Source organism: Enhydra lutris, unplaced genomic scaffold, assembly GCF_002288905.1.
Source record: "Enhydra lutris kenyoni isolate GAN:26980312 unplaced genomic scaffold, ASM228890v2 scaffoldscaffold3, whole genome shotgun sequence".
Taxonomy (NCBI): Eukaryota; Metazoa; Chordata; class Mammalia; order Carnivora; family Mustelidae; genus Enhydra; species Enhydra lutris.
In genome coordinates, this window is record NW_019154087.1 from 21,402,812 (window position 1) to 21,420,699 (window position 17,888).

The following is a 17,888-nucleotide window of genomic DNA, read 5'->3' on the forward strand; positions in this document are numbered from 1 at the left end:
GTACCTATATGCTGAAAACTACAAAACACTGAGGAAAGCAAGGATTTCTTTAAAAAAATGGAATGATATACTGTATTTGTGGACTGAAAAACTTGGTATTAAGATATAAATTATCTCAGTTTTGATCTTTAAGTTTGATGTTATCCTGATAAAAATACCAATAGGGGACGCCTGGGTGGCTCAGTTGGTTAAGCAGCTGCCTTTGGCTCAGGTCATGATCCCAGCATCCTGGGATCGAGTCCCACATCGGGCTCCTTGCTCATCAGGGAGCCTGCTTCTCCCTCTGCCTCTGCCTGCCATTCTGTCTGCCTGTGCTTGCTCTCTCTCCCTCTCTCTCTCTGACAGATAAATAAATAAAATCTTAAAAAAAAAAAAAACCAATAGGCTCTTTTATACATATCAACAAGCTGATTCTAAAACTTCTATGGAAAGGCAAAGGTACTAAAATCTCAACAACTCTGAAAAAGCACAGTTGGAGGACTCATATTACCCAATTTCAAGGTTTGCTTTATATGCTACAATAATCCAAAAAAGTGTGGTACCAGTGAAAGGACAGACACGTAGAACATAAGAAAAAAGGGGCTCTGGAAATAGAGCCACAAAAATACAGCCAACTGATTTTTGACAAAGCTGTCAAGCCAATTCAATGAAGAAAAGATAGTATTTCCAACAAATGTTGCTGCTATGGTCCATATTCAAAAAATGAACCTCAACATATCTCAGGTCTTAAGCAAAATTTAAGTCAAAATGACTCATAGATCTAAAAGTCAAATTCATTCATTCATTCATTCATTCATTCATTTATTTTTGAAAGTCAAATTTAAAAACTCCCAGAAGAAAGTATAGAAGATTATGTAGGCATGATTAAGAACAGAAAATATTGGGGAGCCTGGGTGGCTCAGTGGGTTAAAGCCTCTGCCTTTGGCTCAGGTCATGGTCCTGGGGTCCTGGGATCAAGCCCTGCGTCGGGCTCTTTGCTCGGCAGGGAGCCTGCTTCCTCCTCTCTCTCTGCCTGCTTCTCTGTGATCTCTGTCTGTCAAATGAATGAATAAAATCTCAAAAAAAAAAAAAAAAACAACCAAACTAAAAGCCAACTATAAACAAACTTCAAAAAAAAAAAAAAAAAAGATAATCTAGGATAGATAGAATAAAAACTGATAGATCAGTCTAATTGCATTACATGTAGGATAACCTAACTGAAGGATGTTTAGGTAATATATATACACAGAGGGACAGATGTAGATATAATTATGGAGATGTTTACATACATAATTTAGTAGATACATATATATCTCCTGACTCTGTCTACTGAGAAAGCCTTGAGGCAGTGATATGCCAGGAGCTACAATATTTTCAGGGCCCAATTCTCAGTTTCTAAATACCATGCCCTGAAAGACGGAACCAGGGCTCCTAGGACAAAGGACTGACTCTGGTGCTGGGATAGGGCAAGGACAAATGGAGTATCTTGAAGTGTCAGAAAGTAGGGAAGCATGGATTGGAAGAACAAATATTGTGAAAATGTCTATGCTACCTAAAGCAATCTACACATTTCATGCAATCCCTATCAAAATCCCACCCATTTTTTTCAAAGAAATGGAACAAATAATCCTAAAATTTATATGGATTCAGAAAAGACCTCGACTAGCCAAAGGAATATTGAAAAAGAAAGCCAAAGTTGGTGGCACTACGATTCCGGACTTCAAGCTCTATTACAAAGCTGTCATCATCAAGACAGTATGGTACTGGCACAAAAACAGACACATAGATCAATGGAACAGAATAGAGAGCCCAGAAACAGACCCTCAACTCTATGGTCAACTAATCTTCGACAAAGCAGGAAAGAATGTCCAATGGAAAAAAGACAATCTCTTCAACAAATGGTGTTGGGAAAATTGGACAGCCCCATGCAGAAAAATGAAACCGGACCATTTCCTTACACCACACACGAAAATAGACTCAAAATGGATGAAGGACCTCAATGTGAGAAAGGAATCCATCAAAATCCTTGAGGAGAACACAGGCAGCAACCTCTTCGACCTCAGCCGCAGCAACTTCTTCCTAGGAACATCACCAAAGGCAAGGGAAGCAAGGGCAAAAATGAACTATTGGGATTTCATCAAGATCAAAAGCTTTTGCACAGCAAAGGAAACAGTTAACAAAACCAAAAGACAACTGACAGAATGGGAGAAGATATTTGCAAATGACGTATCGGATAAAGGGCTAGTATCCAAAATCTATAAAGAGCTTAGCAAACTCAACACCCAAAGAACAAATAATCCAATCAAGAAATGGGCAGAGGACATGAACATACATTTCTGCAAAGAAGACATCCAGATGGCCAACAGACACATGAAAAAGTGCTCCACATCACTCGGCATCAGGGAAATACAAATCAAAACCACAATGAGATATCACCTCACACCAGTCAGAATGGCTAAAGTTAACAAGTCAGGAAATGACAAGATGCTGGCGAGGATGCGGAGAAAGGGGAACCCTCCTACACTGTTGGTGGGAATGCAAGCTGGTGCAACCACTCTGGAAAACAGCATGGAGGTTCCTCAAAAAGTTGAAAATAGAGCTACCCTACGACCCAGCAATGGCACTACTGGGTATTTACCCTAAAGATACAAACGTAGTGATCCGAAGGGGCACGTGCACCCGAATGTTTATAGCAGCAATGTCTACAATAGCCAAACTATGGAAAGAACCTAGATGTCCATCAACAGACGAATGGAGAAAGAAGATGTGGTATATATACACAATGGAATACTATGCAGCCATCAAAAGAAATGAAATCTTGCCATTTGTGACGACGTGGATGGACCTGGAGGGTATTATGCTTAGCAAAGTAAGTCAGTCGGAGAATGACAACTATCATATGATCTCCCTGATATGAGGAAATGGAGATGCAAAGTGGGGGGGGTTTGGGGGACAGGAAAAGAATAAATGAAACAAGATGGGATCGGGAGGGAGACAAACCGTAAGAGACTCTTAATCTCACAAAATAAACTGAAGGGTTGCTGGCGGGAGGGGGGTCGGGAGAGGGTGGTGGGGTTATGGACATTGGGGAGGGTATGTGCTATGGTGAGTGCTGTGAAGTGTGCAAACCTGGCGATTCACAGACCTGTACCCCTGGGGCTAATAATACATTATATGTTTATAAAAAAATTTAAAAACTAAAAAAAAAAAGAAAGTAGGGAAGCAGTCGAAAAACACAACAGTGGCAGCAGAGAAACACAGGAGACAACCTCAAAGAGATGTCAATGGCTAAAACTGTAACAATTTGAGCAACAAATATAAATAATCATAGTGCTATATTATAATTCAAAGAATAAAGTTAATATTCATGAGTCCAAAATAATATAAATGACTAAAAATATTTTAAAATGAAAAAAAGAGGGCAAGTCTTCCTTACGGAAAAATATGGAAAAATTCCAAATAATAAATGTAGAATAAACGAGGAAAAGAGAAAATTACCATTAGAATTCCATAGTAAAAATCACTGCAGGTGCGAGCCACTGAGGAATGCTAAAATTAGTGGAAAAATTTTAAGAAGCAGCAGGATAGTAAAGTATCTCCCAAGAATATTTACGAATTACTGTGATTTCAGCATATACCTACAAATTATTTGATACACCTAACTGCAGAAAGAAGAGTATAATTCTTAATTCCCCTTCTGTTGAATGTGGGCTGAAGTTAAGTTACTCCTAACAAACAGTAGGAAAAAAAATATTAATTTTGCAGTGGAGGAACTTGGCAGCCTCTATTAGAGACTGAATATGTCCTCTCAAATTCATAAGTTGAAACTCTATCCCCCAATTTGATAGTTTTAAGATGGGGCCTCTGGGAAGTAATTAGACTTAGAACAGGTCACAAGGGTAGGACCCTCATGATGGAATTAGTATCCTTATAAGAAGGAGATGCTTAATGACTGAGCCAACCAGGCGCCCCATCTATGGCATTTTGTTATAGAGGTTTGAGCTAAGATACTTCAATCAAGTGTCCAAGAGATTAACAAAACTGGTAATAAAACAAGCGGATACATATAATCCCTGATATGATACGATGTGATAAGGACACTTCACCTCTGTGCTAGTCTTCCTAAAAATTCATGAATTCATAAAAATTCATAAATTCTTAAGAATCCACCCAGCCTATCATGGGAAAGCATCAGCAAAGTGAGGAACTGTCTACAAAATAACTTACTGGTCCTGTCAAAGCCCTAAAAGACAAACAAAAAACTAAGGCTCTGTCACAGATCAGAGGAAGCTAAGGAGACATGACAACTAAATGCAACAAGATACCTTGGACTGTATTCAGGAACAGAAAAAAAAAAATAGTGGAAATGGTATAGTTTTAGCTAATGGTATTTCAGCAATGTTAATTTCCTAGTTTTGATAAATGTACCATGATTTTGTAAGATGTTAAGACATGAGAAGATGTAATACTTAGAGGAAGCTGAGTGAAGAACAAGGCATTTTCTGTACTATCTTTGCAACAATTCTGCAAATCTAAAATTATTGCAAAATAAGCTTTTAAAGCATAAACGGAAAAAAGTGCTGGCAATGACTTACTAAACTGACACAACTTTTAAAAAATTTTATTTATTCATTTGAGAAAGAGAGAGAGGGAGTGTGTGCACACATAAGCTGGGGCAGGGAGTGGAGCATGATGAAGGAAGCAGACTACCCTCTGAGCGGGGAGCCTGATGTGGGGCTCGATCCCAGGACCCCGAGATCATGACCTAAGCTGAAGGCAGACACTTAACTGACTGGGCCACCCAGGCGCCCCTCTATGACACTATTTTTTAGACAAATGATTGCACCACACATAACCCGAGTGATCTTCCTAAAAAGCAAATCTGGTCATGTTATTTCTCTGTTTAAAGTTTTCTAATGGTTTTTCTTGCCATCAAGAAAAAATTCAAAATTTTAAACATAAATCTGTAAGACATTGGGAGCCACAATAATTCACCCCCGCCCCGCCGCCAAAATGTCCATGTCCTACTCAACAGAACATGTGAATATGAAACATTACATGGCAAAGGGAGCTGAGGTTGCAGACTGTATCAGGATCGTTAATCAGCGAACCTTAAAATCAGGAGAAAAGGGGCACCTGGGTGGCTCAGTGGGTTAAGCCGCTGCCTTCGGTCATGATCTCAGGGTCCTGGGATCGAGTCCCGCATCGGGCTCTCTGCTTGGCAGGGAGCCTGCTTCCCTCCCTCTCTCTGCCTGCCTCTCTGTCTACTTGTGATCTCTGTCAAATAAATAAATAAATAAAATCTTTGAAAAAAAAAAAAAATCAGGAGAAAACCCTGGATTATCCAGGTGAGCTCAACATAATTGTAAGAGTCCTTAAAAGCAGAAAAGAGTCAGGGAGGTGTGACTACAGAAGATCCTAAGAGACGGCGCCAGATGTTGCTGGCTCTGAAGACAGAAAGAGGGGACCATGAATCAAGGAATGCGGGCAGCCTCTAAAAGTGGGAAAAGGCAAAGAAACGGATACTCTCTGGATACTCTCCCTCAGCTTTGAGGAGGGAATTCAGCCCTGCTGACGCCTTGATTGCAGTCTTTTTATGTTTTTTAAGAATTTTTTTCTTAAAGATTTTATTTATTTAAGAGAGACAGAGGTATCAGTAAATAAAACGTAATTTTATTAAACCAAAGGTGCCTATCATTAGGTCAAAGTGACACAGAATGATGACCTAGCAGGAAAGGAGCAAAGAAGCCACAACGTATCAGGAAAGAGTATATGCGAGAGTTTTACCTCAAAAGGCCATCAAAGGGGTTGGTAAGCGCAGAATACAGTTAAGTTGCCTTGTAAAGCCTTCTGAAGGGGATCAAATAAACATGTGATACTTTTCTAAAATCCGCTTTTTAAAAATACAAATGTCTAAAGTTTAATTCCTTCAAGAATGCCACCACCTAAAATTCTAGCACTAAGGTAGCCCTGAATATAAAAAGGCTGAGAAACACTGTTCCACACGCACTCTGACCATACTAAATTTTTCTCAAACAGTGTTTGTTCACCTCTGACCACCCCCCCACCGACCTGGAATCTTCAAAAATTCCCTCTTCCCCGCTTCATCTGATCAACTTTTACTCATTCTTCAGATCTCAGGTCGCTCTGCTTCTAGAAAACATCTGCTAACCCGGCAAGTGAATGGCTACTTAATGTTGCATCTGTAGTATCCTGGACCACAATGCTAGCACTTTTCACATGCTACTGTAACTGTCTGACTGCAAACTCAGTGAAGAACAAGTCTAGTTTGCTCTCAGCTCTATCATATCCCTAAAGCTCAGCATAGTGCCTGGTTCATGGAAACCATTCCTATATTCTAAGTCTAGTAAAGTCTAGTAAATAATCATAAAATATTTCTGAATCAGGCATTTCCCTCATCATGATGGATCAACAAGGACTACATGGTAAGTAAAAAGAAAGAACACAAAACTTTAAGAGCTTCCGCTACTTAAAGCAACTTACACTCTAGTACAAGAACAAATATGTTCTTGTACATTTGAACTTGTTTACTGTGGCATTTTACACATTTCACTCTACTAATTCAAGTAAAAGAACATCACTTGAAACAAAAGAAAAATAGTAATATATTGTATTTCATTATATCTAAGGTGTTTTGATGGTGCTGCTTTTTAAACCTACAAGGTATATTCTGCTACTATAACAAATTACCATAAATTTAGTGGCTTAAAACAACACAAATTTATTATTTTACAGTTCCAGAGGTCAGAAACCCAAAATCAGTTCATGGGGCTAAGGTCCAAGTGTCATGGGCAGAGATGGTTCCTTCTGAGGCTCCAAGAAGAGAATCCCTCTCCCTGCCTTTTTCAGCTTCTAGTGGCGACCTGCATTCCTTGGCTTGTGTCCCCTTCCTCCATCTTCAAAGCACATCACTCCCACCTCTGCTTCTGTGGTCTCATTACTTTCTCTGCTGGCTGACTCCTTCTGATTCCCTCTAATCAGGTCTGTTGTGATTATATCAGGCCCACCCAGATCCAGGATAATATCCCCACTTCCTAATCTTAGCTGCAAAGATTTCAAAGCTTAGGATGGGAACATAGTACCGGGCCATTCCTCACCTCACCACATCAGATGTCAATGGTAGCTTTTCAAAAAAAAACTGTACTATAACTTCTACAGTTTCAGTAAAACCAATTTCAAAATTTCACCAATTCTGGGACACCTGTTTGGCACAGTCAGCTAAGCGTCTGCCTTTAGCTCAGGTCATGATCCCTGGTCCTGGGATCATCCTGGGATGAGTCCCACATCGGATGCCTTGCTCAGCAGGGGCCTGCTTCCCCCTCTGCCTGCCTCTCTCTCTCTGACAAATAAATAAGATCTTAAAAAAAAAATTACCAATTCTAAGATGCTCCCCAAATTCAGAGATAAAAATGTGAAAAAAAAAAGTGTCTTAGAATCGATGAAGTAATATAATTACCGCATCCACCAAATGGCTTAACAGTGACTCACAAAAAGAGCATCAACAAATCACTGAAAAGCAGAAAAACTCAGATTATATACAATCTCTGAAAAGCTTCTACATTCTTAGCCTCAAGTGAGGTATGTCTGTATAAAAAAGGAAACAGATTATTCTAACACATTATCTACTCACTGTTACCAAACTGACTTGAGAAGTAAACATAAGATTTTCAACAAACAGGCTATATACCTTTCAATGGAGATACTTAGCTGGTCAGCCTGGCTTATACCATCAGTTAGATACCAGTTAGATACAGCCTCTGGTATTCTCTAGACATCTATGCCCTTCTTGGCAAGACTAAATTATCACAAGATCTACCCAAAGGATATATCTGCCTCAGGGACATAATCTCTTTCTAGAGACTAGATTCCCACCAAAGAAAAATTTATTCTATTCTTGCTGTAAGCAAGCCAGACATGAAAATCCAAATTTACAAGGTAAATATTTTATGGAATATCTAGTCACTATACATTTATAAAAAAAATTAATCATAAGCTCTCCTTAAATGAGTTTCTTCATCTTCTCCCTTGTCAGAGAAGTAACATTTTTTTAAAAGATTTTACTTATTTATTTGACAGAGAGAGAGAAATCACAAGTAGGCAGAGAGACAGGCAGAGAGAGAGAGAGGGAAGCAGGCTCCCCACCGAGCAGAGAGCCCTATGCAGGGCTTGATCCCAGGACCCTGGGATCATGACCCGAGCCGAAGGCAGAGGCTTAACCCACTGAGCCACCCAGGCGTCCCAGAAGTAACATTTTTTTTTCTTTTTTTCTTCTTTTTTTTTTTAAGATTTTATTTATTTGACAGAGAGAGATCACAAGCGGACAGAGAGGCAAGCAGAGAGAGAGAGAGGAGGAAACAGGCTCCCTGCGGAGCAGAGAGCCCGATGTGGGACTCGATCCCAGGACCCCGAGATCATGACCTGAGCTGAAAGCAGCGGCTTAACCCACTGAGACACCCAGGTGCCCCAGAAGTAACATTTTTAATATCAAGAATATTTGTTTCATTAGTCTTTTCTTGAATCACATTTCAATATTTTTTAAGTCAGATTAAAGTTTTTTTTTTTTTCAGCACCTTAAAAAGAACATCAAGGTCAGCGAAGTATAAGCTCCTCTATCCTACAGAGACACATTCATACCAACCTGGAGAGGCAGAATCAGATATAAGAACATAATTTATTCATCACTGAACTACCAAGAAATAGGTCAATATCCAGCTACTATGCATTTTAACAATCATTCTTGTTAAAGAATGCCACCAGTAAATAGTCACACAGCCCTAATCCTGCTTTCCTATTATACCCCACAAAGCTGGTCCCTTGCCCCAGACCTGCAAGACCTCCTCATGATCCAGCTAATTAAAAGACTAAAGCCTGGAACATTACAGGCTTACAGAATCCTGTTCTGGTGTCAAGGCTGGTATCCATTCAGTCATCAGTACACGTAGTACTGATTACTCAATATTTTGGATATAGGACCCCTGGCAATAAAGTATCAATAATGTTGTTAAAATATACATTTTTTACAAGCATAAAAAATATATGACCACCACAACCCTAGTGATTTTATTTTTATTTTTTTAAAAAGAGTTTATTTATTTGAGAGAGAGAGAGAGATCACAAGTAGGCAGGAGGCAGGCAGAGAGAGAGAAGGGGGAAGCAGGCTCCCTGCTGAGCAGACAGCCCGATGCGGGACTCATGATCCCGGGACCCTGAGATCATGACCTGAGCTGAAGACAGAGGCTTAACCCACTGAGCCACTCAGGCGCCCCTTAGTGATTTTAAAAATGAGGAATTCCTAGGGTGCCTGGGTGGCTCAGTCAGTTGAGCGTCCGACTCTTGATTTCGGCTCAAGTCATGATCTCAGGGTCCTGGGATGGAGCCCCATATCAGGCTCAGTGCTCAGTGGGGAGCCTGCTTGAAGATTCTCTCTCTCTTTCTCCCTCTGCCCCGCCCCACTTCCACATGTTCTCTCTCTAAAACAAATCTTTTTTAAAATGAGGAATTCCAATCACATCTGGATACCCTGGATTATTCTTTTCTAATGGAAGACTAATAGCTACAAAACTAACTGTCCCAGTCACTGCTGGCAGACAGAGCCAGACACAGTCTATATGACCATTTGGATGAAATCTCACTGCATTAAGTCCATCAGTTCTCCTCTTTGGCTGCTTTAATAAAGAGTGTGAAGAGTAACGGGACTGGGGTGCCTGGGTGGCTCAGTGGGTTAAGCCTCTGCCATGGCCTCAGGATCCTGGGATCAAGCCCCGCATCAGGCTCTCTGCTCAGTGGGGAGCCTGCTTCCCCCTCTCTCTCTGCCTGCCTCTCTGCCTACTTGTGATCTCTCTCGCTCTGTCAAATAAATAAATAAAATCTTTAAAAGAAAAAAAAAAGAGTAACGGGACCAAAAGAAAACAGATACTGGTTGAGAACCTACTACATGCCAAGTACTTTGCTTTTCTCTACATAATCTTACATGATTCTTACAACAACCCTGTGAAGTAGCACTATCATCATTTTACAAATAAGAACATGCAAGGTCATTAATATATACAGATTCAAAGAGTTGGTAAGTAGTGAAAAGGCCAGGCATTGCAGGTTCCAAAGCTCATTTCACAATACCTGTTTCTCAGAAATACTAGGAACAACAAGCAAGCTACAACTTGGCCATTGGCTTAGGCGAGGCATTTTACTACTCCCTCTAGCTTCCCTACCTCATCCTGCTTTTCCTTGGCTCCTATTACAAGCACCTTCCAGCACAGAATTTTAGAAAACTTGAAACCAATTAAATCCACCTTCCCACAAGCCAGCTAGCTGAGGTAGATGGCCATTAGAGGGAACCTTCCAAGAGCAGATCTGTTGGAGGGAGGAAGGGCTGGGCAGGGGAATAAGATAATAAAAAGACGGAAACAGTGATTGAGCCTTAAATATAGGAAAGGATAGGGAGAGCTGGCCCTACACAGATCCTTTTAGGGGCGTCTTCAAAAACAATAGTGAATATGAAGCCAAGTTCACTTACTCAGTTGAGTGCCTACTGCCTGCTGCCATTGGGAATATGATGAGGAAAACTCATATAGTCTCCACCATCTGAAGAAATTATATCCTGGTATTCTGAAGGAGATGGAATGTAGGAGACTCTCATTTGCTAAGTATCTCATTTTGCTAAGCACCAGGTACTTTAAAAATAGTTACTTATTTAATATAATTCTCTCAACAACTCTAGAAGGAAGGTATTATTATCCCCTTCAGCTCAGAGATGTAAAGTAATTACCTCTACAAAACCTGGAGCTGTATCAAAGCCATCAACCTTCTCACTAGCCCACACCTTCTGACAATTCTGAATAAAACACTATCTGCTCTCACATTCAGGGCTGACTGTGAGGATGCTCTCATTTCTAGAAAAGTCCATTGAAGACTGGCTCAAAAATTTCAGTGTCTTTAGGGTTCTAATACTTCAGGGTTTACAGATAATTAGGAAAATGAAGTTAGCTGAAATACTATAATCAGTGGCAAGGAATGGGGTTTACAAAAATTATTACAGATCTAGTCTCAGAAACCAGGGGGTAGGGAGGGTGTGGAGTGGGAATAAGATACCACAATAACTAATGCAACACAAACAGCAATGAAAAAGAAAAGTTAAACCCAGATAAAAGGCACTTGTTTATATAAGGAATGATTTTAAAGATTCTCGAGATATTGGGGCGCCTGGGTGGCTCAGTGGGTTAAGCCGTTGCCTTCAGCTCAGGTCATGATCTCAGAGTCCTGGAATCGAGCCCCACATCGGGCTCTCTGCTCAGCAGGGAGCCTGCTTCCTCCTCTCTCTCTGCCTGCCTCTCTGCCTGCTTGTAATCTCTCTCTGTCAAATAAATAAATAAAATCTTAAAAAAAAAAAAAAAAGATTCTCGAGATATTAATCAGCTTAGAAGGAAATGCTGTATCCAGATGGTTACATTACACCATGGCAATATCTTCACCAGAGGACCTGATGCTTCTGCTAAGCTATAAAGGAAGACTAGAAACCTGAGACACAGATCCTGCTCTGAGCAAAAGGAACTTACTTCAGACACACTAGGGAGATTTTTATCCATTTAAATTTTGCATGTGCTCTCAAAGCTGAAGTGTTTCCTATAACTGACCAGATAGTACTGCTGAGCGAAAGGTATGTTTATATCTTCCATAATGGATCCCAGTAATTCCTATTACTAACTCATCTTTCTCACATGACTGGCTATAGAAATGATAAAACTGCCAGTAGTATCATTCCTGGAAAAGGCATATGGAAAGAAGAAAACACGTTTCCATTTGAAAATGAGTACCATTTGCTTCTTAAATAGAATGAAGCGGTAGTGGTTTACTGTTAAATCCGAGTGCCCCCCACCCCCCGCCACCAACAAAAGCTTTTAAACTATCACTTTCAGGGGCACCTGGGTGGCTCAGTCTGTTAAGTCTCTGCCTTTGGCTCAGGTTGTGATCCCAGGGTCCTGGGACTGAGTCCCGCACCGGGCTCTCTGCTTGGTGGGAGGACTGCTTCTCCCTCTCCCACTCCCCCTGCTCGGGTTCCCTCTCTTGCTGCCTTTCTCTCTGTCAAATAAATAAACAAAACCTTTAAAATAAATAAATAAATAAACTAATTAAAACATCTCTTTTAATTTAAGTCAACTGGGAGAAATTTTGGAATTATACCATCATATTACCAGGATATTATTTCACTCAATCTTCCCTTCTTTGAGGACTGGGCTTTAGAGAGACTCTCAAAAGGTGGAGTAAAATCTGAAGAATATTCAACTAACACTTCATATGGAAATACAAATAATTCTGAAAGCCTATAAGCTGCTCAGTGAAAAACTGAAGTATAGAAATACAAGTACACAAAAGGAAGTTTAAGACAAGTACATCACAGGCTCAAGTCAAACTGTATCTTCAAATGAATGGGGGGAAAGCATGTGAGCAGTTAAACCTAGAAAACAAAAGTGATAATGAAGTCTCAGTTTTCTGCCTATTCCCTACCCTTGCAAAAATAGGTCAAAGTCTCTAAAGAGACTTTCTATAGTCTCTTAATAGAAAGAGAACTGGAGGAATTAGGAAAACTGAATTGGACTTGATGTAACAAATGTTTAATGAATACCTGAATATACAGCAGTGACAAGGGCAACAAAACTGCAGCCCTCACAAAGTTTACACAGGAACTGGTGAAAAACATACCCACCTACCCTTTCCGGATCTTGGTTTCATCTACAAAACTGGACATCTACAAAAGTGGACCAGGTGTTTTTCAGACTGCACCCCAAGAACACCTGAACCCCTACCTCTATTTTAACTGTAGCAGGTTCACTTTTTTCGGATTTCTCCATCAGTGCTCTGGCCACTACTTTCTTTAAAAAAATAAATCTGGGGGCGCCTGGGTGGCTCAGTGGGTTAAAGCCTCTGCCTTCAACTCAGGTCATGATCCCAGGGTCCTGGGATCAAGCCCCACATTGGGCTCTCTGGGCAGCGGGGAGCCTGCTTCCCCTTCTCTCTCTCTGCCTGCCTCTCTGCCTACTTGTGATCTCTGTCTGTCAAATAAATAAATAAAATCTTTAAAAATAAATAAATAAATAAATAAATCTGATTTTTAAAATGTTGGATAACCATTAAAATAAGTGATCACTAGACACCATTCCAGTTTAACAATTCTGTCTCCTGTAATGTTTCATATGCACACTTCTGACCTGTTTCTTTTCACCATGTCTGGAATTCCACAGAGACACATTAAAAGGCAAACTGTTTCATGTAGGCCTAAAGAATAAACCAAAACCCCGAAGGACTGCTTAATCTTTATCTATAAATGCCAATACAATGCAGCAAAAATTCTTTTTCTAAGATTAGCAAAAAAAAAAAAAAAAAAAAAAAAAAACCCAAAACTAGATTTGACCTTGTTACTTCTCAACTTAAGCTACTACCTTCCATAAAACAACAAAAAAATTGACTCTAGTTCTTTATCTTTTTTAAATTGACATATAACTGACATACGCTCTATTAGTTTCCAGTATGCAACATGATTCAATATTTGTATAAATTACCAAAATGATCACTAGAATAAGTGTAGTTAACGTCTGTCACCATACATAATTACAGATTTTTTTTTTCTTGTGATGAGAACTGGTAAAATTTACTCTCTTGGCCTATGAAGGAGATGGAATGTAGGAGGAATTTAATTTCCAAATTCCATGACAATGACATTTAAGGCTTTTTTGCAACCTGACCCCTTTTTAAGTATTCCTTTCAGCTTCAATGCCTTGGGTTCTCCCTATTACCCAGCACACTTCTTGCCTCTTGACAGCTTAGTTTCTAAACATGCCATGCACTTTCACAATTAGAGACTTTAGTTCATGCTGTAACCTCTGCCTCAAGACAGTCTTGCCCTCCTATTCCTACTCTTCAAATCCATCAAGGTCAGAATCAACTTGAATGTCAACAAAATAAGGGTGAATTTAGGATAAAGGCAGGGATTCTGATTTCTACTAGGCTAATCTTAAGTACCCAACTGGTAAATACGCAACAAATGCTAGTAATGAATTATGTTAAAGTAATGATTACAAACAGTAGAAACAAAGCATCATCTATATTTGGCGTCTAATGTTCTTAACAGATTTAATACCCTCATTACAATAGATATCCTGGCATCTCTTGGGCCTTCACAAAATTTGTAAGGCTAAGAGCCGTATTTGCCACTTTAAAAAATCATTCACAGGGCACCTGAGTGGCTCAGTGGGTTAAAGCCTCTGCCTTCGGCTCAGGTCATGATCCCAGGGTCCTGGGATCCAGCCCCACATTGGGCTCTCTGCTCCGCGGAGAGCCTGCTTCCTCCTCTATTTCTCGGCCTGCCTCTCTGCCTACTTGTGATCTCTGTCAAATAAATAAATAAAATCTTAAAAAAAAAAAATCATTCACTAACAAAATAATGCATACCCAGAAAATCAAGAAAAGACAATCCTTGGATCACTGTTAAACATGGGTTTACAATACTCCAAAAGACTTGCAATCTCTCCTTAAATAAACATGCCAGTTCCTTTACACAGAAGATCGTTTAAAAGGAAAAACAACAATTTATATCAAGTTTACAAGGACAAACACTGCTCAGAAATATCTTTATGAATGTTCAGGACAGGAACACAAAATCTACTACACTGTTCACTCTACACCCTAGTAAACAATGACCACTGGAAGTAAAGCATGTAATATTGACAAGTATGGCTGATCCAAAGGATAGTCGGCCCAAGACATGACTTCCATGAAAAAAAAAAAATTCAACCTCTGATTCTCGGGATAAATGGTATTCATGTTTCAAAAGCGTCAGCTGAAAAACCACATATTGGCTGAACTGATTTATATAGTCCAGTGAATTTCCATTAACAAATGGGACAAAACAGGTCAGTCTAACAACTGTTTGAAAAGTACTAGTGTAGTTTTGTTCTCTTACAAAAACAGAGCCTTTTTCATGACTTTCGAAGGTTCTCATCTAAAATACTATCAAGTTTATAACGTGAGGTCCCCCTTTCCCGGCGCCACCCACAAACATTCAGATCGCAATGATCAGGGAATAAATATCCTAGAAATGATCGTTTTTCACTTGAATCTCCCGCAGACCAAAATGCTACGACTTTAGCATGAATGCGGCTTTCAAGTCGCACTGGCTGCTGCCTGGATGAAGGCCTTGAAAGCTTCCCTCCAAGCGGGGCCAACTCTGGCACGCTGTCGTCTTTCTGAAAGTGGAGCTGGCGGAAAAAAAAAAAAAGCTCCCCCCTTCCCCTCCATCTAAAGGTGTTCGTTTAAATCCGTCTGACACCTGCTCCCTTTCCAACACCACAAGCAGACTCCAAACGCCAGAGCGGCAGCCGCAGCAGCAATGACAGAGCCTGCGGCCGAACTGGGTCAGGATTACGGTTACACTTGTGTTGCATATTTACACCCTTTTGTCTACAAACTTGAGCGCTAACTTAAGTTCCCTTCAAGGCAACGTGCTCGCTGGGCCGCAGAAATCAAAGCAATTTTCCTGAGACGGGAAGGGCACAATCCGTGCAGCTCGCGGGCTACACCAGGCTTCCCCAGACCGCGCACTTCGCGGCCTCGCCTTTTCGCCGACGAAAAGGTCGCTCGGGGCAACTCGCCGGCGCTCAGGCCGGGTTACGACGGTTTTTAAAGCGGACCTGGGCCCCTCCCTGTCCACCTCCCCTACTAACCCCGGACGCCTTTGGGCCTAGGGTCGCATTACGTAAACAGCCCCGGCCCCAGCTTTCCCGGGTCGGCCCCCGCCCCCGCGCCACGGTGCCCGTCCCCTCCCCCCCCGCGCCCCGCGCCCCCCCACAGTCCGCCCCCAGCTTGGCCTTGTCGGCGGCTTCCCTCACCCTCGCCCCCACCCCTGGCATCCCCCGCCCCATCACCCCTCTGGGACCGGCCCGGTGTGTCCTGAGCGGCCGCGCAGGCTGCCTCGCCGGCGCTAGGCCCCGCGCTCCGCTGGGGCGGGCCGCCTCACCGTTCTGCTGGTGCGGCGCCGGGCCCGGGCCTGCGGGCGCGGCGGCTCCTGAGGCTGTGGCTCCGCCAAGCTTGGGCGAGATCCGGGCGCTGGCGGCCGGATGAGGGGACTCGGCGGGGGCCGACATGACGGCGCGGCTGGCGGCGGCGGCTCCGCTTCGGGGAGGTGGGCGGAGAGAAGGGAAGGCGGGGCCGGAGAGGCGAAAGGAAGAGGAAGGAATGCGCCCCGCGTCACCGAGGGAGTCGCCCGGTACCGCGGTCGGGCGTGCCGGCGCTGCACTGCGGAGCCAAGCTGGGCCGCCGCGAGTGCCGCGACCCTGGCCCCTGGCCCCTGACCCCTGGCCCGTCCCGCCCGGCGGTGCTGCGCGCCCCCAACGCTGAGTGCGAGGTTCCAGCCTCGGGTTGGTCCCCGCACCTCGGGCCTTGGGCCGCCGCTGCAACGCCCCCTGCCGGCGGAAGCCCGGCGTTTCAGGCCCGAGGCGGAGCGGAGGGCCGCGGCCTCACCGCCAACTTGGCGACAATGGCTCTGGCCTCGGCGTAGCTAGGGTCGCTGTGAGGCGGGAGGGATGGACCCCGGTAGGAGAAGGAAACCTGGGCCGGCTCCCACCGGTGCGGAGGCTGGGCGCGCGGCGAGCCTGGCGCGAGGTTGCTGGGAGGGGGATCCGAGAGCCGCGGGGTGACATCCGGAGCCCTGGGGCCACGCTGCACCGGACTGACCCCACCCACCCGTCCTCCCTTCCCCCGAAAGAGAACCCTGGATTCAGTTTTGTTTTTTAATCCTGAATTTCCCCTCCTTACTTTTAACTATAAAGGAAATATGGCTTTCAGGGTTCCTGAATTCCCAGGGAATTCTAATCCTCAGCAGAGGAGAAGGAAACATTTCTCTTTGATAAGCACAAGAATCGAAATAATATTCTAAACTTTTCCCGCCGACTTAAACCTGGGGAAGAGGAAGGAGAAAACAGAGTAAGAGAAACTGGAGGACAAGCTTTATCTTTATGATTTTTGCCAAGGGTAGCTTCATTCTTTGATGTTTAGGAAAGGAGCTCCAGCATCCGAAGCAAAAATTCAGTTTGCTTCCTCTACATTGAAATCTTTGAATCCCTGACCTGTCCCAGCATGCTGACAGGCAAGCAAGTCTTGGACTACATTAGCCAAGTCGTCTCGCCATCTTGGAATTCTGAGTATGCTACCATCATTCTGTATTCGAAATGAAATTGCTCAGAAACATCATTGAACTCGAAATGGGATCTAGCAAGATATTTCTGGAGTGATAAGTCTAATTTACTGAATTAATTATGGAGATCATGTAGTGTGTTCCGGAATAATGCAAAGCTTGCCTCTCCTCATTGCCATAAATTAATGGTACTTGGTGCTTTAATGACCCAAATGGACTACAAATAGGATTTCAGTGGTTGGGTTTGTACTTTTGGGTTTAGGATTTTCAACGATATATCACACATCACTTAGACAAAAGGGGGAAGCTCTTCCAACACTTTTCCAGGAGTTTTTTGAAAAAAGGCTCAGAAGAAAAACTCCTGGATAAGGGCTACCATTATGAGGGTAAGGGAATAACGAGGCAATTGGTATTGTGCCCCTGAATGTATTTTCCTGGGTATAGGAATCCTATTTTCATCACAGGTATATGGAATGAAGGTGAGCCCTGTTACTTTAGGGGTGACTTCTAAAGAGGTGGACTGGGACCATAATTTCCGCAGATCTTCCCCACAGTCTTTACAACCTAAATTGCTTCCACTTTGTCCACTAATTCACTGTAGTTTTTTCTAGTATGGTTATAAGATTCTTTTGCATTCAGATCCTACAACCTTTTAAAAAATGTTATTTCACTCCATTACTTTAAGTTCCATGACTGCCATCAATGG

At 42.4% G+C, this 17,888-nt stretch overlaps 1 protein-coding gene across 4 annotated transcripts in view; it reads right to left on the reverse strand.

The window, feature by feature from the left end:
* Positions 1-16,135, reverse strand: part of LOC111153827 (SEC24 homolog B, COPII coat complex component) — a 90,348-nt gene extending 74,213 nt beyond the window's left edge. For all 4 annotated transcript variants that reach the window (XM_022513110.1, XM_022513102.1, XM_022513093.1 and 1 more), the window contains exon 1: positions 16,007-16,135. In XM_022513110.1, the coding sequence (XP_022368818.1) occupies positions 16,007-16,133 (127 nt within the window). In that variant the 5' untranslated portion in view covers positions 16,134-16,135. The remainder of the gene's footprint in view (positions 1-16,006) is intronic.
* Positions 16,136-17,888: the final 1,753 nt, after the last annotated feature.